Genomic DNA, 23,053 nt, shown 5'->3' on the forward strand with positions numbered 1-23,053 from the left:
ACACCTTACACACAACTTCTTACTGACAAAACAAGACAAACCTCTCTGCGAAATGTGCGGCGATGTACTCACTGTAAACCACATTTTAATTTCATGTACAAAACTGGAACAACTGAGGAAAAAATATTTTACAACACTCTACAATGAATACATCCCATTGCACCCCAAGTTGCTTTTAGGTGATCAAGCACTGGTTGATCTTTCAAGTATTTTTAAGTTTCTTAATGAAGCCAATGTTTTAAACAAACTCTAGTTATAAAAAGTGTAACATTTAACAAAAACCTAACCTTGTGTTTGGCGCATCATAGCCATAGTTGCTTTTGCGCCATTAAAATCAATATAACTAACTAACTAACCAATATCCCTCAAGAGAAAAGGATATATAACAGCTGTATCTTACCATTACTTACAGGGCAGAAACATGGAGGGTGATGAAAAGGGTTCAACTTTAATTGCGGACAACACAGTGAACTATAGAAAGGAAATGGTAGGTGTAACATTAAGAGACAGGGTGAGGGCAGAGTGGGTCAGGAAACAAACGCTGGTTAATGACATTCCTAGTTGAAATCAAGAAAAAGAAATGGACTTGAGCAGGGCATGTAATGCGAAGGCAAAATAACCGATGGACGTTAAGAGTAACGGACTGGATACCAGGAGAAGTCAAGCATAGCAGAGGGCGGCAGGAAGTTTGTTTGACAAATGAGATTAAGAAGTTTGCGGGGATAAGGTGGCCGTAGCTGGCATAGGACAGGCTGACTCAGAGAGGTATGGGAGAGGCCTTTGTCCAGCAGTGTTAGAACAGACATGTGTAGAACAAATGTTAGAACAGACATGTGCAGGTAGGCCATTAATATATATTAAAGAAGGGGACATAGCGGTGAACTTTTTTTTTTGGCCTTCATTGAACTGTTGCACCCACAACCACAGAATATTAACGTTCATGGTGCACTTGCGTCACACGGCTCAGTCGATGACGAATTTCACTTGGTACCATTCACACAAGGGGAAAAAACGTTCTTTGAGCAAGAAAGTTATGTTTTAGAGTATCTAAAATACTTATGGCATGAGACAAGATCAGATGATTTTTATATACTAGACAGTGTTGCCGTCTGGCTGACCTAAGTGTAATCAATGGCTGCATCTTTTCAAACACACTGCAAGATGGCAACTACTTCTATTTTGGAGAAAAAAGAATTTAATAGACCTCGAAGTTGAATACGCTTGATAATTGGGCGTTCAAGCCGCCAGAAGAACGCTGCTTGGGTATTTCTGTTATGGCTGGTTTATTGGTTTATTGGGGTTTAATGTCCCAAAGCGACTCAGGCTATGAGAGATGCCGTAGTGAAGGGCTCCGGAAATTTCGACCACCTAGGGTTCTTTAACGTGCACTGACATCGCACAGCACACGGGCCTCTAGAATTTCGCCCCCATCGAAATTCGACCGCCGCGGTAGGGATCGAACCCGCGTCTTTCGGGCCAGCAGCCGAGCGCCATAACCACTCAGCCACCGCGGCGGCTCCAAATTTCAGTTATAGACGTTATGCCAGATGTGGAGAAAGTGACCACCAACATGGAAGTTGCATATTTTAGTTGTTAGTGTTGGAAGGTCTGGATTAGTCCCTAACATGTGAGAGATTTACTTTAAGTGAACAGCCGGAACCCTTTCTGCACCTTCTGGACCATGCGTGAAATACCTTCAACAATACTCTGAAGACTTTAATGAAGACTGCTTTGAGTTTATTGCCCATCAGTTTTCTTCCATTTTAAAGTAAGGTATTCTTAGTCTTAATGAGAATTTCACAATTAGGAAATGTTTATGTTTTGGTGTGTCATGACCAAAATGGCTAAGCAGACACATTTATATCTTTTGGTTTGATAGAGATATTTGAGTCTGTAACAATATTGGTGAGTGACTGTACATTCTGACTCAGAACAATGTCTTTGATAGGGTATGGTGCGGAAAACTATTATATATCAGGTTATCATGACATGAACGGTTTTCTCTGTCATCAATAGAAGCTTCAAAATTACGAATCTGAGTTACTGTTTGGACAGCCTTATTTTGCAGTGTTTCAAGTTGGACTCGTGTGGATATAAAGCTTTGAATGGGTCTCAAGTTCACTTACTTGCTTTGTTCAAAAATAGTCTTGTTGGTAATGGTTAGTTGAGACTTCAGGCTTTGTATTTCAGCAAGTAGTATTGAAAGACTTAGGTTTAGTTTTTGTAGTTCATGACTAAAGTGCTGAGCTTGTTTCAACATCACTTGGCAGCTGCAATGACAGTACCTGCATGGCATGAATACACCTAACAACAGTTACACAACACCCTAAGTCATCTGCTGAGCTTAAAAGTATTCAAAGACTTTCTCGTGAGAAAAACTAAGGGCTTAATAACCTGTGTGATATGTAGAAATGGGTTAGCAAAGTTTGTGGTGCAGCCACCAAAGCCACAAACTATTGTTTTTTATGGTTACTGCTATTTAGCTGGCATATCTTTTGGTGCTAATTGAAGATGGGCCCACTAAGATGGCTTTAATGATTATGATGATTCTGGATTTTTATTGCACAAGGGCGTCTGTGGCCAAAGAGCGCCATGGCACAAGGTATTTTTAATCACTCAGTGTGGGGTCAAAGACCCATTTCCCAAGCATTTCACCCCTGATTAGCCGAGCACCAGGCCAGGGGAAAGCTTGCACCCAATGTATCACCGGTGGGTCTTTGGCGGCACTGGGGATCGAACCCCGCACCTCCCGCATGCAAGGCGGATGCTCAGACCACTTGGCCACTGCTGCGGAAGGGATGGCGTTAATAATGTGCTGTTCTACATTCAGTGGCATTGGGCATGCTAGGTTGTTGCAGTGCATTGAAATCCAGGATGCCATGGAATGTCAAAGGGGCTTGCCTCTGTTCTGATGACGAGTGAAGTGATTAGTGTAGCTAGAAAGAAAGCACAGGCAAAGGCCACATGTTCATGGCTATTTCACAAACTGAGACTGAGAAAGCTTGGAGACTAATGAGCAGCTTGAATTTAGATTACAGAAAAAGCAGAAGCTATGAAAAGAAAAATGCGGGTTACAGTTAAGAGACAGGATTAAAACAGCGGATCTGAGAACAAACTCGACTTAGTTTTGTCCTAGCAGAAGTTAAGAGTTGGAAATGAGCTTAAGAAGGACATGTAATGTGGACGAGGATGGTCTTTTAGTATGATATAAGGTAAGAGAAACAGGTGGCGGTAGCAGAAAGTCGGGTGGGTAAATGAGAGAGGGAATTTGCTAGGATAGTATTGCTGTGGCTGATGCTGGACAGAGCCAATTGGAAGTGAATAAGAGAAGCATTTGTTTTGCAGTAGATGCTTGCTTGCTGATGACTACATGTGCATGTCTCACCACTGTTATGGTTAGTTGCTTCAAGAACTCTTGCGGAATGAGGGCCTTGCTCTTCGTTGCAAGCAGTGATGTGTGAGCAGCAGAAATTTCTTGTGCACTTAATGCATAATAAAAGCCACACATTCTATGTCTAAAAAGTAAGAAAAGTTTGTTGAATTATGCATGTTGCTTGTGCATCTACGTGAACAGCTATCGTCAAACTAACTAGATTCTCCAGATTTAGGGAAAAAGGTACCTGAAATAAAGGGCAGTCTCTGTCCCAGTTTGTTATTGTGTTCATTGTGTCACTGCCTGTTCAAAATGAATTACTCTACTTCTGAATGCTGTACAAAGTGCATGAGCATCAGATTGAGTTGGTACATGCGAAGTAGCACCTATGAAAAGTAGCTATTTGCTGTTGGAAACAACATTCTGCCATATTTTCTGAATGCAAGAAAGCGTTTTCTCTTGGGTGAGTTAAGTAGCTTTCTTTTTCTCTCCATGAATGAGGATTTTTGCCTCAGCAAGAATGGCTGTCTGCTTCCTTATAGTCGGGTGCACCTGACCCTTATCATGGGAGGGTGCCTGAGAAGAGCCTTTGGGAGAATACTTGCAGCCACTCTTGAATACTACATAATATGGCTTGTTCCCTGCCTTTCTCATGTGTGCAGCCTGATTTTCATGGAAGCGGTCTGCCAAGATTACATATACTACCTTGTGCTTCCAAAAGCAATTTACTCTTGGAACAAAAGGAACAATAACGCTTTTTTCCAGTTTTTTATTTTTGAGTGGTGTTTATTGCTTCATGTCATGAATAGGGACGATTATACTAAATGGAAAAGGTTTTCTGATCTAATGAAGTCCAGAAGAGACCAATGATGGGGTCCCTGTATCTTAACAGAATAGGATGATATGCTTTTCAACAAAAGACCTATTGTTTTCGTGTGCCTGATTCTCATTGGCTTCAGTGCTGGAAAGACTTGCAACAGTTTTCAATTATTCTTACTCTACGCGGCCTGTAATGGTGTATTGGTTTGTGAGTTGCTGTTCTGCCTTTGTGATGTCTTGTACTGAAAATCTGTGTCTCATAAATCTCTCTAATTCTTGTAACGTTATATAGGTTTCTGTCGAGACCATTCGCATGTGATGCAGAGAGGAGGTAACCAATGGTTTCTAAGGGTAAAGAGGTGGATTTCTAGAGAAGGCAACCATGAGTGGGACAGAAGAAAATACCTTGTGTCATGGCACTCTTTGTCCACAGACGCCTTTGTGCCAATAAAATCCATCATCATCAGGAAGTTTGCTTGGCCAAAGGGGGTCACAGCTGGATCAGGACAACTTTAATTGGAAATCAATGGGAGGAGCCTTTGTCCTGCAGTGGACATAAGTACGCTGATGACGATGAGAGGCCTTTCCAAAAAGCACTCCCAACTAGAGCACTGTACGGGCTCAGGCTCACCCGAAAGCCCGGGCCGGACTCGGGCCTGTATACAGACGGGCTGGCTTGAGCCAGGCTCAGGCTTGTGTAGTGAGCACGTACTTTCTCTTAGCGCCCGCTTCTTATGTTCTCATGTGGTTAACAAACTGCAGGTCAAGACAATATTGTAGCTATTTTTTTACTTTTTCCAGAATATGAACTTGTTAATCTTCAGTAATATGTCATGTGATAGGTTGAGCATCCAAAAAAATGAAAATGATGCAGAAAACAATAATTCAGGCTAAACAGCATATATAGCACTCTTTACAAAGATGAAGTTCTGATGCACCGAAAGGCACAAACACAGTACTTTCGCTTGCCACCTTCTTAGCTTCGCGAAATCGTTAACCATGAAGCATAAGTACGGCGTCCACGCACAAAATAAAGTGGAATGAAGAAGATGAACCAGCCCCGAAGCCAATGACGACGAAGCGCTCGTGCCGCCGGTTGAATGCTCGTGCTGGATGGAACACTGCCGCTTGTGTCTGGTCTCTCGGCTCTCTGCCTCGTAGATTGCCTGTGCCAAGGTCTTCGTAGCCGGCGCTTCCATCGTGCTAATAAACCGCTCTACATTTGGTGGAGGTTGCTGTGTTCCCCTTTTCACCATCACCGTGGTCCTTCGCAGCCGCACCATCCCAATGTCCACTACCAAGGCTAGTCAACAGCCCGCCGCCGCGTCGCAACCAGTCATCTGCTCCGGTGCCGTCCGGCAGCGCGACCCCGCTGTCTTCAGTGGTCATAGCAACCAGGACGTGGAAGATTGGCTGGAATCATACGAACGGGTGAGCCGCCACAACAACTGGGACGACCGCGTCAAGCTTACCAACGTCATCTTCTACCTCACCGATGTCGCGAACCTCTGGTTCCGCAACCACGAGGCCGACATTCCCACTTGGGCCGTTCTAAAGAGCACCCTTGCGGAGGTTTTCGGCCGTCCTGCAGTGCGGAAACTGCGCGCTGAGCAAAACCTGCGCGTCCGAGCTCAGCACACGGATGAGACTTTCACCAGCTACATTGAAGACGTAGTAGACCTCTGCAAGCGTGTTGATCCGGCTATGTCCGAGGCTGACAAGATCAAACACATCATGAAGGGTATCGATGACGATGCTTTTCAGCTGTTGTTAGCGAAGAGTCCCACCACCGTTACCTCGGTGTATACCCTTTGCCAGAGTTTCGACGAGTTGCGCAAGCAACGTCTTTGCGCTCGTCAGCCTCCTCCGCCTGCCGACTCCATCTCCGGCCTGGCCATCAATCCAGATCTACTTGCTACCATCAAAGACTTTGTGCGGGACGAGGTCGGCCGGCAGCTCTCGCTCCTATCTCGCCAACATCAGACACCAACCCGCTCAGCGCTGAGATCCGGCACGCCATCACACAGGCGGTCGCTGACGCCCTCCCTCCTCTTCCACAACCAGCCCCCTTGGATCCCAAGGTCGGCCTTCCCCCGACCCCGCCACCGCCTGTTGCTGCTCCGTTGAGCTACGGTCCTCCAGTTGAAGTGCCGCCTGCCCCCACTCCCGTGCCTCTCACGTATGCCGAGGCTGTCGCGCGACCACCGCGACCGCAGGCTTATACGTACGTTCCTCAAGTGGTGCCTGCGCCTGCTGTTCCACGGACCCGCTTCACGCCCCCTACCTACAACCCTTGGCGCACGGCTGACAATCGACCGATATGCTACGCCTGCGGTCTTCCGGGCCACGTCGCGCGCCTCTGTCGACGTACTCTGCATGCGCCTGTCCACCCTCTGCCAGACTACCCTGATGCAGACCGTACCTTTCGCCCACGTTTCGGACCACAACCTCAGGAGACCTCTCCTGACCGCGAGTACGGTCGCCAGCCCTACGTTTCCCACCGCTCGCCTTCACCTCGCCGCCGCTCATTGTCGCCCATGATGCGTCGCAACGTCCGCGCCGATTCGGAAAACTAGCAGCCGCAGTCCCGGGGGCACGAACTGCGCACTCATCGCCCTGCTTAAGTCCTCGCCTTTCCCCGCCGAACCTTCTTGACGTTTTTGTCGACGGAGTCAAGACACTTGCGCTTGTGGATACTGGGGCCACCGTTTCTGTTATTCACGAAAACTTCTGCCGCTCGCTTCGCAAAGTTACAACCCCATCTTCTGGACTCTCACTACATACCGCCAGCGCCGATACCGTTCATCCCTCTGCCGCTTGCACAGCACGCGTCGTCATCGCCGATGTTTTGTATGTTGTCGAATTTTTAGTCCGTGCCAGCTCCCATGACGTCATCCTTGGATGGGATTTTCTCTCCCTGCACAGTGCCGTCATTGACTGTGCCCGTGCGCACGTCGTCTTCTCTCCACTTTGCGATGCGCTCCTCGACGAGCCTCCGATTCGTTGTGCTGCTAAGCTTGTTGTCGCCGAGGGCACTGACATTCCCCCTGACAGTGCCGTGCTTGTCCCTGTTTGCGCCGCCTCAGTTTTTGACGCCACCGTTCTCTTCATGCCTTCCCCTGTACTTGCCTCTCGCCGACAGCTATGTTTTCCCTTCGCCGTCATCGACATTCACCACGGTGCTGCCGCCATCCTCGTCTCTAACACCTCATTCTCTGCGCTCTCCTGCTCCGTGGCGAGTGCCTCGGCCATTTTGAAACCGCTGCTTTGATCTCTTCCTTCGACACTGATGTAACCTCCTCCAGTGCCGAAGTCGCTGCCCTCACCCCACGTGGTGCTACTCCGGCTTTGTCATCGGACATTTTCTACCGCTGCATTGACCACGCTCTCGATGCTGCTCACCGCGCGCAGCTCCTTGCCCTGCTCAACCAGTTTCGCTCATAGTTTGACCACCAGTCGACTTCTTTGGGCCGTGCGACCACTGTCGAGCACCACATTGACACCGGAACCCATGCTCCTCTCCGTCAGCGCCCCTACCGTGTGTCGCCTCCCGAGCGCCGCGTCATAACTGAGCAAGTTGACGACATGCTACAACGCGGCATTATTCAACCTTCCGCCAGTCCTTGGTCGTCCCCAGTCGTCCTGGTTAAAAAGAAGGATGGCTCGATACGACTTTGCGTGGACTATCGCTGGCTCAACAAAATTACGCGCAAAGACATCTACCCGCTACCACGTATTGACGACGCCCTTGACTGCTTGCAAGACGCCGAGTTCTTCTCCTCCCTGGATCTCCGTTCTGGCTATTGGCAAGTCCCGATGGCTGAGTCCGACTGTCCTAAAATGACGTTCGTCACCCCTGACGGACTCTATGAGTTCAACGTGATTCCATTCGGCCTCTGTAACGCTCCCGCAACGTTTGAACGAATGATGGACAACATCTTGCGCGGCCTGAAGTGGACTGTTTGTCTCTGCTATTTAGATGATGTTGTCGTGTTTTCGCCCGATTTTCCGACGCATCTCAAGCGCTTGCGCCAGATGCTGAGCTGCCTCACCAATGCTGGCCTTCAACTTAATCTCAAAAAATGTCATTTTGGTACCTGGCAGCTGACAATACTCGGCCACCTCCTCTCCAAAGACGGCGTCCTGCCCGATACTGACAAACTCCATGCTGTCGCTGACTTCCCTAAACCGACTTCTACAAAACAAGTGCGCCGATTTGTGGGTCTCTGCTCCTATTTTCGGCGATTTGTTCCCAATTTCGCCTCCATCGTCGCGCCCCTGACGAAACTTCTTAACGGTCCCGCCGACATGTCTACGTGGGACTCGGCCTGCGACGACGCTTTTGCTGCGCTCCGTCGTTTTCTCACCTCACCACCTATCCTTCGACACTACGACCCCAGTGCCCCTACTGAAGTGCACACCGACGCAAGCGGAATCGGCCTCGGGGCTGTCCTTGCCCAGCGCAAGCCCGAATTTGCTGAACACGTCGTTGCATACGCCAGCCGTGCCCTCACCAAGGCTGAGTCGAACTACACCGTGACGGAAAAGGAGTGTCTCGCCGTAGTGTGGGCTCTAACAAAATTCCGCCCATACTTATATGGCTGCCCGTTCACCGTCGTCACCGATCATCACGCTTTGTGCTGGTTGGCTTCACTCAAAGATCCCTCAGGGGGCCTAGGCCGCTGGGCCCTCCGTCTTCAGGAATTCGATATCACCATAGTTTACCGATCGGGCCGCAAGCACTCCGACACCTTGTCCCGCTCCCCACTGCCCTCTCCTGCGCCCTCTTCGCCAATATCTGTATCCCTACTCGCAGCGCTCACTACCATGGACATGCCCCATCAACAACGCCAAGATCCATGGATTTCATCGTTGCTCGACGTACTTCATTCACCCTCTACGGCCTCCTTCCCTCGAGCACTTCGTCGCCAGGCTTCCCATTTTGCCCTTCGCGACGGTCTTCTGTACCGGCGCAACTATCGTCCAGATGACCGCAAGTGGCTTCTCGTGATTCCCCGACATCTCCGCACTGACATTTGTGAACACCACCGTGCTGATCCTCAGAGCGCTCACGCTGGCTCGCTGAAAACGTACGAGCGACTACGCCAGAGGTACTATTGGCGGGGCATGTACAACTTCGTTCGTCGCTACGTTCGCTCCTGCACGGCCTGTCAGCAGCGGAAGTCGACACCTCGCCCTTCGACTGCCCCGTTACAGCCAATACCGTGTCCGGCTCGCCCATTTGATCGTGTGGGCATCGACCTATATGGGCCACTTCCTTTCACGACCGCTGGGAATCGCTGGATCATAGTCGCCGTGGACCACCTCACTCGGTATGCTGAGACCGCTGCCCTACCTGCGGCTACTGCTCGCGATGTAGCCTTCTTCCTTCTTCATCACTTTGTCCTGCGTCACGGCGCTCCTCGCGAACTTCTCAGTGACCGCGGCCGTGTTTTCTTGTCTGAAGTTCTTCACGAGCTTCTCGCTGCGTGCCACACAGTCCACCGCACCACTACTGCTTACCACCCTCAAACCAACGGCCTCACCGAACGCTTCAACCGTACTCTTGGGGACATGATCGCCATGTACATTCACTCCAACAGCTCCAATTGGGATCAGGTTCTTCCGTTCATCACCTATGCATATAACACTGCCTCTCAAGCAACCACCGGCTTTTCCCCATTCTTTCTTTTATTCGGACGCGAACCTTCTTGTATGTTGGATACAATCCTTCCCTACAACCCCGACAGCTCGGAATATGCTTCCCTCTCTGACATCACCCGCCATGCTGAGCAGTGCCGCCAGTTGGCTCGCTCCTTCACCGCCGAACGTCAAGGTCTCCGTACCCATGCTTCCGATCAAGACACGCCCGCGGTTCACTTCTCCACTGGCTCACTGGTCTGGCTCTCTGTTCCGAATACGTCCAAATTTTCGGCCAAGCACATCGGCCCTTACCGCATCTTGGAGCGTACATCACCGGTCAACTACATTATCGAACCGGTGACACCTTCTTCGGACCATTGCCCCCGTGGCCGCGACGTCGTTCACGTCAGCCGCTTGAAGCCGTATTATAGCCCCCTCGTAGTCTCCTCCCCTTGAGTCGCCAGGATGGCTCCCTCTTTCCGCCGGGGCACTTGGAATGAAGAAGATGAACCAGCCCCGAAGCCAACGACGACGAAGCGCTCGCGCCGCCGGTTCTGATGCACCGAAAGGCACAAACACAGTACTTTTGCTTGCCACCTTCTTAGCTTCGCGAAATCGTTAACCATGAAGCATAAGTACGGCGTCCACGCACAAAATAAAGCAACATTTTGCTTTACTCACTCGGATATAGCCTGAGAGGAACAGGAGCTGTGAGGCTGTCTTCGCTGTTTGCTGCCAGTCTTGTATTTCCTGATAACTGCTGTATTATTTGTTTTGCTTAGTTGTGGTACCCCCCAGGCTTTCCGGACCATAGGGGAGACTGCGCATGCGAAGAAATCTGGGCCTTGAAGGGTGCATGTAATAATTGCACCCGTGTAGTGTAGTTTCTCTATTTTGGTCTCAGTATTATGCTGATCACTTTTTATAATGTATGGAATAATAATTACGAGACTTCTTTCGTCTTTCAAGTCCTTCCTTTTTTTCGATTTTTTGTGACCATTAATTCCACAAAAGCTTTCTAAATGAATTGTCTAAGATATGATCGCATTAACACTGTTTCAGTGAAGTGTGGGACCTGTAGAAGTTAACATCTTCATTGTGTAATATATCCAAGTCCAGTTGATCTTACTGCATTTTGTTATTGCTCAATGGTAATAGACAAGTGACAGTGGGATAAGCAGCTGTTTGAACAGACACAATAGGACACCTCACTGCTTTGCGGTCTCGTGTGACCGTTTCTGTTTCGGTGGCGAACCGATTGCAACGTTACAGCCTGTTTGACATAAGCTTGTGAATATTAAATCCGAAGCTAAGAGACAGAAAACGGCTTGAGTCGATTATTTTCAGCAAATTTATATGCGTGGTATTCAAGGCACTGCACTTTGTTCTGGGCAAAAAAAAATCAATAGGTACCAACTCAAACAGAAGCAGACACTAGAGAATTTTAGACCTCTGTTCTAACAACCACTCATGTTTTTTCACTGAAATTCATAGTAACAACAATGTTTGTGTTTCTGTAGCAGGCTTACAGCTTTTGTGTTGTTTTGGGCCTGAGCTGGGCCCACCGACTTGTTGGGACAGGCCGGCCCTGGTAGCCGAGAGCTTCCTCGGGCTCGGGCCAGTTCGGTGCATTAGAGAAACCGGGCTGGGCTCCAGCTGGTAGCGGTAGAAGGTATCAGGCGGTAGAAGGTAGAAGGCGGTATCAGCGGTAGAAGGTATCGGTAAATTTGTATGAGACATGTCCTGTCAGCACCCCAAATGTTTTCGTGACATTCCTTTGAGTATATTAAGAGATTGTGAGGCTTTCTTCTTGTGCATTTATATGAGGCACGAAAGTGAGTTTTCTGGAAAAGGTTGTGCCTAGAAACTTGTGCTCATTTTTTACAGGTAGCTATGTTTCGTTCAGGTGTATGAATGGGTCAGCCTGTAGGCCTCGTTTGAGCGAGAAAAGAATATCCATAGTTTTGTGTGTGGAAAACTGGAAACCATTCCTATCTGTGCATGTCACTAATTTATTTAGTGTCAACTGTATTTGTCTCTCGCATGTTACTAGGTTTGAGGACGTGCAGGCTATTTGAAGATTGTGAACATAGACTGAATACATAATGGACTTGGGGATTACTTTGGCTGTGGAATTCATTTTTATAACGAAGAGCGTTGTGCTTAAAATGCACTCCTGGGGAACTCCATTTTCTTGGACGAAGTTTCTTAAGAGGGATGAGCCTAGACGTATGTGAAAAGAACGGTTGGACAGGAAATTATTTAGGCAGTTTATCATCCTGTGACCAATGCAAAGCTCTGCTCAGTCGCGAAGAATACCAACCCTCCAGTTTGTGTTGTATGTCTTCTCGGTGTCGAAGAAGAGGGCAAGACAGTGCTGTTTGTGTATAAAAGCTTCTTTGACAGTATTTTTGAGGCAAACTAAATGGTCTGTTATTGAGCATGCATTTTTAAAACCGCATTGATGGATGTCAAAAAGTTTGTGGGATTCAAGGACAAATGTTAGTCTTATATTCAGGACACTTTCAAATGATTTGGCGAGACAGCTTTTAAAGGGCCGCGTCCCCCCTTAAGCGCTGAGGATGCCGAACAGTGTTGGTCAGGCAGCAGTGTAGTGAAGACAGTCCCGCTTTGGCCTGTGTGCGGTTACTGTGCATATGCGCTAAACTTGGGCTTTCAACAATTGGCATGCGGCTTTAGCTAATTTGAGCTACTAGTTCTTCTAAGCCAATGCTTTGGTCAGCATCGAGGGCAACAATGAGTCACTCAAGAGTGTTCACAGAAGGGCTTTAGCTTTGTCTTGACATGACTGAAATGTAGCAGACCATGTTTGAGGTTTGATGCTGTGCTCATTGCGCTGGCCCTCTCCCAACTTTACTCGTTTAGATGCTTCTGCCATGCCGAGATCGACAACAGGCACTGTGCCCTTGGAGAGAGCAGGAGGATTGGCTTGGCATCTTTTCTTAATTTTGGTGCTTGGCAGACTACGAAAATAAAACGACTATCTGATCTAAAATTTTAACAGCGCTGAACTGGGGACGTCAGTGCCACATATATTTGGTGTAGAACTAAAGAACTCCTTCATGGCATTACAGCTTACCATCTAGCAATCGCAGTACGCATGTCGATTTAATGTTCGCTGCTTGTGTAGTGATGTTAGGCCTGACACATGGTGGTGATGCTAACAATTGCCAAAATGTTCACTCTCATCTGCTGCTAATGGACGAGGTTTACTGCATGAATGCTGCCACTCCTTCAGGTCGATGCACAAGTTGTTTTTCGCTGTCATTGTTTGGAGGCAGAGTTTTTTTCTCTAGTGCAAGAGCACTATTCCAATGGGTAAACCCCAAGCAACATTTCTTTTGTCCTGTGTTTATAAACTTGGCCTCACTGCTATGGAGAGGTTATGCCTCGCACTCGTTAGGTTTCGGCCACGTGGATTAGTACAGTCAATCCTGGATGCAAATCTGAGTTGAAGGGGGCTGGAGGTTTGTTAGAATTAATGCGGGCCTATTTAAGTGTAGCGGAGCATAAATTTTGGTCTTTTATGTCCGGATAAACGAGGAAGTCATGCAGCATTAACCATTAGCTGTAGCTTTCTCATGCCGCATGCGAGCTAGACTGTCCCACTTTTTGTGCAGAACCCAGCCAGAACAGAGGTGCCAGGCCGAATTATGGGATGTCTTCTCGGCTGACTGCTTAATTTCCGGAGCAGTCCTCTGCCTTTCCTGAAGTGCAAGGCAGTGGCCGCGGCATGGTGCCAGGTGGCTCCGCGGTGGGACCCACACGCAGTGCCGCCTGCCTATATTCGACTCGGGAAGCCGGGCGACGGCAAGTCTGCCAAGGGTGAGTCTTTCCTTTGTGTGCACGCTAGCCGTGGAATGTGAATGCACCAGAGGGGGGTGCAAGCGCAGTGTGTCATGTAAAAGGCAAGTGGTGACTGTAGGTGGTGTAATGTTACTGTGAACTACTGCTTGAGTGGGCTCCATGAAACATAAGAAAAAATTCTACTCAACTCCTCTGAATATATGAATGTGCACTGAGCTGATGCTCAAATTTAGATACACCGTGCATATATCATTGAGGATGCAAGCAAGCGTAACGTAGAACAAGCAACAAATTTTTTGCTTGTCATTAGCTTTGCCTTGCAACTGTTTCTAGCATAGGAGCTGAAAGAAAATGTGCACTCAGCAGCAAGGCTGACATGCAGCTGCAATCAGAATATGATTTGCAACGCAATGCTGGCGTCAAAATGGCAAAAGTGAACAAAGCTGACTTGAAGTTAATGTATGCTGTGCCTGTGCTGTCTAATATTTCCTGCCACTGTTGCCGGCTGATATCGGCATCTCGGCCTTTTAGCGAGTGGGCCGGGTTACATGTATGGCACTGTGCTTGTGCACTAAAACTACTCCTAAAGTACTTCGTAGCCACTGAGTAGGATAAATTTTCGTATGCAAGAAATTACTGGACAAGTACCTCGCAGCAAAGGCGCATAATTTTGTCTCACTATGTTGATGCTTTGCATAGCTGCTGTGATTGAGGGGTCGAATCGCAGCTAGGTCGGCTAAATTTCAATATAACTGAAATTAAAAACGTTCCTAGGCTGGGTGACGTCGGCACTCATTGGAAGAATTCCCACTGGTAGAAACTAGTCCCGATCCATCCACTAGGCGTCAGTCGTAGCCAACTGGTGCCTTTGGGGCGCTACATATTAAAATTTGGAGAAGCTGTGTTCCGAAGAGTCTGAAGCCAAAAGCATATAATTGCTTAGGCAGCTTCTTAGACGGTCATTGGATATAGTCTAGCATGTGCCGTGTATACCCGCGTAATGATCCCACTGTCATAATGAACCCGCCCTCCACTTTCATCGGCCAGAATTTACTTTTTTTTTCAGCCTTTAGCTTTTGTTGCGGGGTCCACTTTGCACTCCATCGGCAGTGCGAACCTTGGCAGCGTGGCACTATTCTGCCCCCCCCCCCCCCCCCATGCCGCATGCCCTCATTCTGCCCACTTGTATGTTTGCACATGTGCGGTTGGTCAGTAAATTTATTACACGAGCACAGTTTTCCGAAAGTTTAAACGTGGTAGTTGGGAAATCGTGTTTTCTGGAAACGTATTAACCTGGAAAAATATGGCGTAATGCTATGGGACATTTTTAATATCCGCGATTTTGAGCGTATTAACAGTGAGATCGTATGAACTGGGAACATATCAACGATTCATTGTGTTCATTGACATTGGCGTTGACAACGTTCTAGATGCGGATGGTTTTGAGGAAAGGAAGGGCGCATAACTGGCTCCCTGGATAGCCCTGGCTCCCTGGACAGAGTCTGCGTTTACGTGACGTTTCACGTCGCTCCGTCCTGTGATGCCATATGAGTGTGCAGTTTGAATCGGAGGGCAGGAAAAGCTTCTTTGAAATAAATGCATCTTTCGCTCCCAGACGAGCGGCAAACAGGCCATGGAATGCTGAACTATCAATGATTTTGCTAACCAAAAAAAAAATATATGATAGAGTTCTTTCACTGTCCCTTTAATAGGATGTATTTGCTCTCAGTTGTCAAGAAGTGGTTATTCCATTTGCTTATGGCTACTCTGTATGAATGCTTGCACTTTTGGAGCTCAGTGGCAGCACGGGATATTGGTGATTGGGTCCAAAAATCTGCCTGCTTTTTGCTCTGATGCTTTGCCATGCAACTGTTTAATGGCTTCTTGCAGTTTTTGCTACATTCATGAAACAAGATGCTTTTGGAGGGCATTGGAAGAAGGCTGTGTTGGCAGAGGCACAAGGCCTGTAGGGACTTTTTTTTTTTACTTTAACAGCCCACTCACCCGGCTCATAGGAGCTCTTTCAGTTAGGAAGTTGTGAAATGATACAGTTGAACTATGCTGTTTTTCATGGGGCCACGAGGAAAATTATATCAGCCAGGCAATGTAGCCAAACAATGTGCGTGGAAAAGATTGCGAGTGTTGTATGCCGCTAAGTGTGAAGCGCTGGAGGATGCCGAGCAGTGTTGGTCAGGCACCAGTGTAGTGAAGACAGTCCCGCTTCAGCCAGTGTGCGGTCACTGTGCCACATGCGCTAAACATGGGCTTTCAAAAATTAACATGCGGATTTTGCTAATTTGAGCTTCTAGTTCTTCTAAGCTTATGCTTTGGTCAGCATCAAGGGCAACGATGAGTCACTCAAGAGTGTTCACAGAAGGGCTTTAGCTTTGTCTTGACATGACTGAAATGTAGCAGACCATGTTTGAGGTTTGATGCTTTGCTCATTGCGCTGGCCCTCTCCCTACTTTGCTTGTTTAGGTGCATCTAGCATGCTGACATCGACAGCAGGCACTGTGCCCTCGGAGAGAGCAGGAGGATTGGGTTGGGTAAGGCATCTTTTCTTAATTTTGGTGCTTGAAAACAAAAAAAACTGACTTTCTCATCTAAAATTTTAACAACGCTGAACTGGGGACGTCAGTGCCACATATATTTGGTGTAGAACTAAAGAACTCCTTCATGGCACTACAGCTTACCATCCAGCAGTGGCAGTATGCATGTTGATTTAATGTTCGCTGCTTGTTTAGTGACGTTAGGCCTGACACATGGTGGTGATGCTAACAATTGCCAAAATGTTCACTTTCATCTGCTTGGTTCTAAAATTCACTCGCATCTGCTGCTAATGCGTGAGGTTTACTGCATGAATGCTGCCACTCCTTCAGGTCGATGCACAAGTTGTTTTTCGCTGTCATTGTTTGGAGGCAGACATTTTTTTCCTTAGTGCAAGAGGACTATTCCAATGGGTAAACCCCAAGGAACATTTCTGTTGTCCTTTGCTTATAAACTTTGCCTCACTGCTATGGAGGGGTTATGTCTCGCAATCATAAGGTTTCGGCCAGCTATGGAGAGGTTTTGTCTCGCACTCGTTAGGTTTAGGCCACGTGGTTTAGTACAGTCAGTCCTGGATGTAAATCTGAGTTGAAGGGGGCTGGAGGTTTGTTAGAATTAATGCGGGCCTATTTAAGTGTAGCGGAGCATAAATTTTGGTCTTTTATGGCCGGATAAACGAGGAAGGCATGCAGCATTAGCCATTAGCTGTAGCTTTCTCATGCCGCTTGCGAGCTAGACTGTCCCTCTTTTTGTGCAGAACCCAGCCAGAAAAGAGGTGCCAAGCCGAAGTATGGGCTGTCTTCTCGCCAACTGCTCAATTTCCTCTGCCTCGCCTGAAGTGCAAGGCAGTGGCTGCACTCACTCGGGAAGCCGGCCGCCATCACGTCTGCTAAGGGTGAGTCTTTCCTTTGTGTGCACGCTAGCAGTGGATTGTGAATGCACCAGAGAGGGTGCAAGTGCAGTGTGTCATGTAAAAGGCAAGTGGTGACTGCAGGGGGTGTGATGTTACTGTGAACTACTGGAACGCTGGTGACAAGACGACCTGGTGTCATTTTGATGCAGAGTTGTAACACCTAGAAAAGAGCAGTGGAATGCCTGTGGCCATTTCAAAAGTGTCTCGTGACCTCCGTAAGAAAGGCTAGTTCTGAAGGTTGTTTGACTGCTGTGTATTGCGGCGCTGGCACATTTACAGAGAGGCAAGATGGCAGCCAGCCATACTCCCTGCCGAGCACCCCGACGAGAGCAGTCTCTGGACCGCCTGAGAAATGACAATGTTCAACTACGGGGTCAGGTGGGTGGTCCTTTCCTAATAATAATAAAAAATGTTGTTATATATATCATATGTTATGTAAATTGCGTGGCCTGTTGCTTGAGATGAAATATGTTTTCGGCTCATGGTTGACTCTTGCTCTCGGTGGCCCTGACCAACGTTCCTTTATTAAGAAGGTAGTGACATTCTCCGTTTCCTGCTGGCTTCCTTCTAAAACCTCCATGCCCATCACTGCGTGAGAGCGTCGCTGGAAGGTTCGAAACTATTTGGTGCACTTGCAAAATTGCAAAGCTTTGCCTTTGTTTTGCCATTTATTGGCCGGGCAGGAGTTTCCTGCTTGAACTGTCTGCACCCGTTGGTGGCTCCTGCCCGACCTGCTTTAACTGCACCACGTGATTGTGGTCTGTTCACCACCAGAAAATCGGCTCTTCAAATACAATGTTTTCAGTGCATTAGGTTCGACATAACTGCAGCGCGAAAGAAAGACTAACACAATGGAAGGAAAACACTCACGACACGGAGAATCGGTGCACTCACAATTGTTTTATTTTGCCAATGCATGGGAAATATAAAGGTTCCGCCGTGCACGCACTCACATAATACAGAAGAAAAGGAGACGTGCCAACGACAGTATAGCTCTTCTTAGCTCGTGCCTCAGCTCCAATACCATCGGGGTTGATGCCGTCTGTGGTGCAGGCCACGGCAATGTGCCAGGATGCTGCGCCAGTAACAGCATGGTGTGTTTATATTTTGACGAGAGCGCCAGCGGCAATGGCTCACTTGGGAAACTTGGCAGCGTTACAGTACACTGGTGTGGCCGGCTGCCGACAGGGTATGTGGTGTAAGAAAGCCGGCGAGACTGTCAAGAAGAGTCATGGGGCGTGAGGTAGCGCATGTCAGAGTACGTGCACTCTAGCACCGGAGGAGAACCTGGTAGTTTAGGCCAGAATATCACAAAACTTCTTAGCTTTCACGCCACAGCTAACGCTAAAACATTCGCGGTACACACTTGTAACTGTCCTCCGAGTTTTATTTATGTAGAATGTTGTCCCACTCATTTGGGTAACCTCTTCTGTGCAATTGGTCATGAAATCGGCTATGGAGCAGCTGTGTTTCGTGCATACGCTGAAGTTACTATCCTTTCCAAACCAAGAAAAAAAACTGGTAGGGTTTTAACGTAGTTATGGGGGGAGGCTACCCTTGAACACCAACTTTTTTGTTTCTTGAGATATCTGAATGAAATTTTCAGGGTAGGCTAACAGCACAACCATTTGAAGAACTACCAAGTTTCGTGTAGCTGTGGGCACTGGTTCTCAAGTTACAGGAGTATATCAAAGTGGTCCACATAAGGTCGCTTATTCCAGGCTTTGAGAATTTTAAAATAGCCTTGGCACTGTGAAATTCATTACGGTCATTCCTGGATAGGTGCCCCAGGCCAAAAGCTGGAAAAGTTTAGCACAGCACAGAATTAGTTTCAATAAATTAGACCTTCATTAGGCATATTTCAATAACTTGAAAAGGCGATCTTGTCCTGCGCTCAAAAATTTATTCAGGTGCGGAATTAAAAAAAACCCCATGGAAATCCGATAAGCGGTTCCCGAACAGCATCCAGAATGAGCAGCCGTGCCAGGCAAGAAATACATTCTGAGAAAACGGCCCTCAAAGGTTGCGAGAACACCAGCTTCCTTGTGTCTTGAGATATATCTGAATGAAACATTCAGTGTAGGCTCTAAACACAGACATTTGAAGAAATACTAAGTTTCATGAACCTGTGTACACTGGCTCTAAATTTACAGGAGCATATCAAAATGGTTCACATAGGTCCTTTACTCCAGGCCTGGAGAATTGGAAAACAGCGCCGTAACTGTGAAATTCATTATGGTTATTCCTAGTCGGGCACCGCAGGTGAAGACGAGGCCCTTTTGATGAATTTCCTTGCTGAAAAATTTTAACATAGCACTGAATTTAGTGTCATTGATTAGACCTCATTAGCCAATATTAATTGCTTATGAGAAATTCCAGACAAAATAATCTGAATAAACGAGCTCGACTTTTCCTCGGAAATTTATTCAGGTATGGAATAAAAAAAACCCCATGGAAATCCGATAAGTGGCTCCCGAGATGCAGCCAGAATCTCGATCTTCTCGCACATCAGGAAATGCGTTTCCAAGTGAACGGCGGGCGACGCGTTCTCACGCCTCGGGGTAGGTGCGAGACAGGAGCTGGAGGCCGCAGTCGCCCAGGTTGATGCGTTTGGTACACAAGGCATGCCCGAAGCAACGCATTCTTGCACCGATGAAGGTGCTGGTACGTCGCTGGAACCGGCGACGCAATCGCTGTCTCGTTGCGATGTAGCAGAAGTTACGCGGCATGAAGCATCGACAGTCCTTGTTGGCGACACGCTTTGCCGAACGAACACACTTCATTGCATGCTTCCGTGCACCGAACGCGCTCTTTAGCCTTGTTGGACGCATCGTGACTGACTGCGCAATAGTCAGCAGTCTGCAGGAAGCTGTTCGGACGACACGGCGAGAGATGGTAAAGACAGCGACTACAACGACAAAAGTACAGAGCCAAGTCGCTCCGGCCGCCGCCGGAGGGGGCCGCCGCGTCAGCGCGCAGCAGCCAATAGCGGCCGCGCGATCCCCCGTGTTTTCAAGGAGCGCGCCCTCCGGCCAATCGCAGCCACGCATTTCAAAGGCAGGCAACTCGAAAGGCGCTTTGAGGGCCCCAATCACATGCGAGCCACGCTCCCACCATGCCGCCGCCTTCGAAAGTGGCAGAAAAAAAGACCAAGAATTACGAACAAAAGAAGACCAAGATGGCGGCGCTTGGTTCGCTGGCTGAGGAACAGCGTCCGCACGAAGTTGGGGTATTTTCAGCGCTCTCTCGCAGCTCAGCGGCCACCACGGCTCGTTAGATAATTGATTTGAAGTACTTTCACGGCTAATTAGTCATTCATATTTGCAGAAAAGTTAGTTAATGACACATACTGCCGGAATATGCACTTTTCCAAAGCTTGATTTTTCGTGATTTTTCGATTTTAAGGGCTGTAGCTACTAGGGGAAATTGATGGTTTTCTAAGTTTCAGGAACCGCACTATCACGGCTGTTTTCCACACTTTAGGCATTTTTCCTTCTATGAATATTTTGTTAAAGAAATTCAACAGTGCCTCTATGGCACACTGAGAAAGGCTCCACTGTTTTTATTGGTTTTTGGCTATATTTTTGTGTTTCAGAAATGACTGGATAGTGAGATAAATTGGAAACTGCAGCAAAATGTTCCCCCAAAATGTCTACCTGTTTCCTTATGATTCTTTGTGTTCCAGGTGTTGTCAGAAAAGAAATTGTGAATGGTGAGAAGTTGTCGTTAAATTTTTGAACCTGCTGCCACATTTTTAAAGATTTATTTGGACTTTTTATAGATAAAATGTAACTCTGCCATGAGGCTTTGTCGGCACTGCGATGGACATACCGAGCTTTATCTCCTACCTTTATAAAATTTCCGAGATCCTCCTGTGTCGGATGCCTGAAAAATTTACCCCAAGCTCTATTTCGTTGTTTTCTGCTTCCTTAGTCTTTTGTCCACCACACTTTGTGGCTTTGCAGCACCACTCCTGAAGACTGAGGAATAGCTAAGTGTGTGGCATTTATGAACAATTCGCGAACATTTCGTTTATCTGATCGATGATGAGATTTCTTAAAACTATATTTTCTAAACTGCCTTTTGCTCTAAAAAGCTGCCAGTCTGATAAATGCAACTTCCGACGTCGCGGTTTTGTTCGAATGACTTCTGGTGGAGATGTTCACTACAGAAGTTCCAAAAATGCCCATCTAGAACACTCTTTAACAACAAACCGCAAGCTACCCGGCCACTGCTCTTGCGATTTGAGATGTGCCAAAACCTCAGTGTACTAGACACATTGCCAAACAGTGCTCGAAGGCGAGATCCGCTGCCACCATGGTACAGTTTTCCTGCAATCCGTGATCTAACTCTTACGCAGTTCCGCAAAATACATTCCACATCAAGCTATAATACAAGAATTCCATACACTTCAGCAAAAATACAGTACTTTCATAGCTTTTTATTTAGATGGTTCAAAAAGAAATGCTTACTTTGGAAGCCCAGTAGTATAAGGAAATTGGAATAAAATATTAAGACTTCCACAATGTGCATCCATCTTCACTGCCGAGTATTATGCTATCTGTGTAGCCACGGAAAAAATAGTAGATGAGAACCTTACCAACAGTATTATTTGCACAGATTGCTAAGGGTGCTTACTGGCCTTCATTCTAGAAATACAATAACTCCACTGCTTGACGACCTCATACACAACATTACAACAGCCATTGCTCAAGGACAAAACATAAGACTGCTGGGTGCCAAGTCATGTCAGCATAAAAGGCAACGAAAGAGCAGATTTGCTGCTCAAGCTTATGACAAGCAAATTAAGAAAGTAAATGTACCATATAAAGTTTGCATAAACTTAGTACATCGTAAAGCAAGAGAAAAATGGCAATCTCCTTGGAACAATGCAATAAATAACAAAGTGCACTTGGTAAAGCCAGTTTTAGGCGAATGGATGTTGTGTCCACCAGGAACGTTTCAAGGAAGTCGTCTCCGTATAGGCCACGCACATTGCGTACAACTTTCTGCTAACGAAAAAAAGACAAACTAGTTTGTACATGTAGAGATGAACTTACAATAAATCACGCTTTAATTTCATGCTCGAAACTGGAAAAGCTAAGGAAAAACTGCTTTTTTCCATTCTATAATTTCAACGCATTCCTTTTTACCCAGTGCTGCTCTTAGGTGATATTTTCGTTTTCACTTTGGCCCGTACGAAGTGATTCGCCGTATAGGCGAGTTAAATTATGAAGTGCTGCCGATCGTAACGCGGGCGTCCCGCCACCCGCCTGCCTCTGAAGTTGTTCACGTAGCTCGCCTGAAAGCGTACTGTGACCGCTCGGAGCACGTGGCCTAACTCTTCGCGCTCTACACATGTTTTCAACCTTAATTTTCCCTCTCTGCGCATCGGGACGATGCGCCTTTCGGGAGGGGAGCAGTGTCGTGTGTTATTATTATTCCCTCATTTTGCACTTAACGTCTTCTTCAACCAGCTGGGTGCCGATCGACGATGAAGAGGTAGAAGATCGGCAGAACCCGCTCGTGAGCCCGGCCGCGACCGCTTGACCTGTCTCTGGCGCCTGCTACTCTGGTCCTGGTTCCCCATCGTGCCTTCGACCCGCGTCGTCTGAACGACCCGTGACAATAATACTGCAATTAATCGTTGACATGTCTTGTGTTATTAGATTTTTAACGGAAGGAGGTTTTCTTCAAAAATGTAAATCATGACCCAGTGCTTCGCGTGATACACCTCAGACATTTCTCATTCCGGAGAAAAGGTCTCAGGTCTTTATTTGATTGGTTGGGGGCCTCGAGATCCTTGCCCGGGCAAGGATGACCTCTGAGGTTACCCGACCCCCTTTAAAGCTTTTAATAGTACCAATTTCTAATATTTTTTTCCTTTGTCATCACGAGGTCGTTCTAACCACCGATGATTTTTCAAATTT

The 23,053-nt window shown here is 47.3% G+C and overlaps 1 protein-coding gene across 1 annotated transcript; it reads left to right on the forward strand.

Moving 5' to 3' along the window:
- The first annotated feature begins 13,451 nt into the window (after positions 1 to 13,451).
- Positions 13,452 to 22,774, forward strand: LOC144113447 (uncharacterized). Its single transcript, XM_077646532.1, has 5 exons — positions 13,452 to 13,681; positions 16,142 to 16,209; positions 16,968 to 17,105; positions 17,403 to 17,501; positions 22,601 to 22,774. The coding sequence occupies exons 2-5, from the start codon at positions 16,153 to 16,155 to the stop codon at positions 22,619 to 22,621; spliced, it is 315 nt and encodes a 104-aa protein (XP_077502658.1). The 5' UTR covers positions 13,452 to 13,681; positions 16,142 to 16,152; the 3' UTR covers positions 22,622 to 22,774.
- The last annotated feature ends 279 nt before the right edge of the window (positions 22,775 to 23,053 follow it).

This window comes from Amblyomma americanum, chromosome 1, assembly GCF_052857255.1.
Source record: "Amblyomma americanum isolate KBUSLIRL-KWMA chromosome 1, ASM5285725v1, whole genome shotgun sequence".
NCBI classification, from domain to species: Eukaryota; Metazoa; Arthropoda; class Arachnida; order Ixodida; family Ixodidae; genus Amblyomma; species Amblyomma americanum.

Excerpts from the sequence above, each read along its gene's own strand:
- LOC144113447 (XM_077646532.1), top strand. The coding sequence starts at position 16,153 with ATGCTGACATCGACAGCAGGCACTGTGCCCTCGGAGAGAGCAGGAGGA. Across the intron at positions 17,106-17,402 it reads CGCCATCACGTCTGCTAAGG|AGAGGCAAGATGGCAGCCAG; the intron begins GTGAGTCTTTCC and ends GCACATTTACAG. Across the intron at positions 17,502-22,600 it reads ATGTTCAACTACGGGGTCAG|CTGGGTGCCGATCGACGATG; the intron begins GTGGGTGGTCCT and ends TTCTTCAACCAG.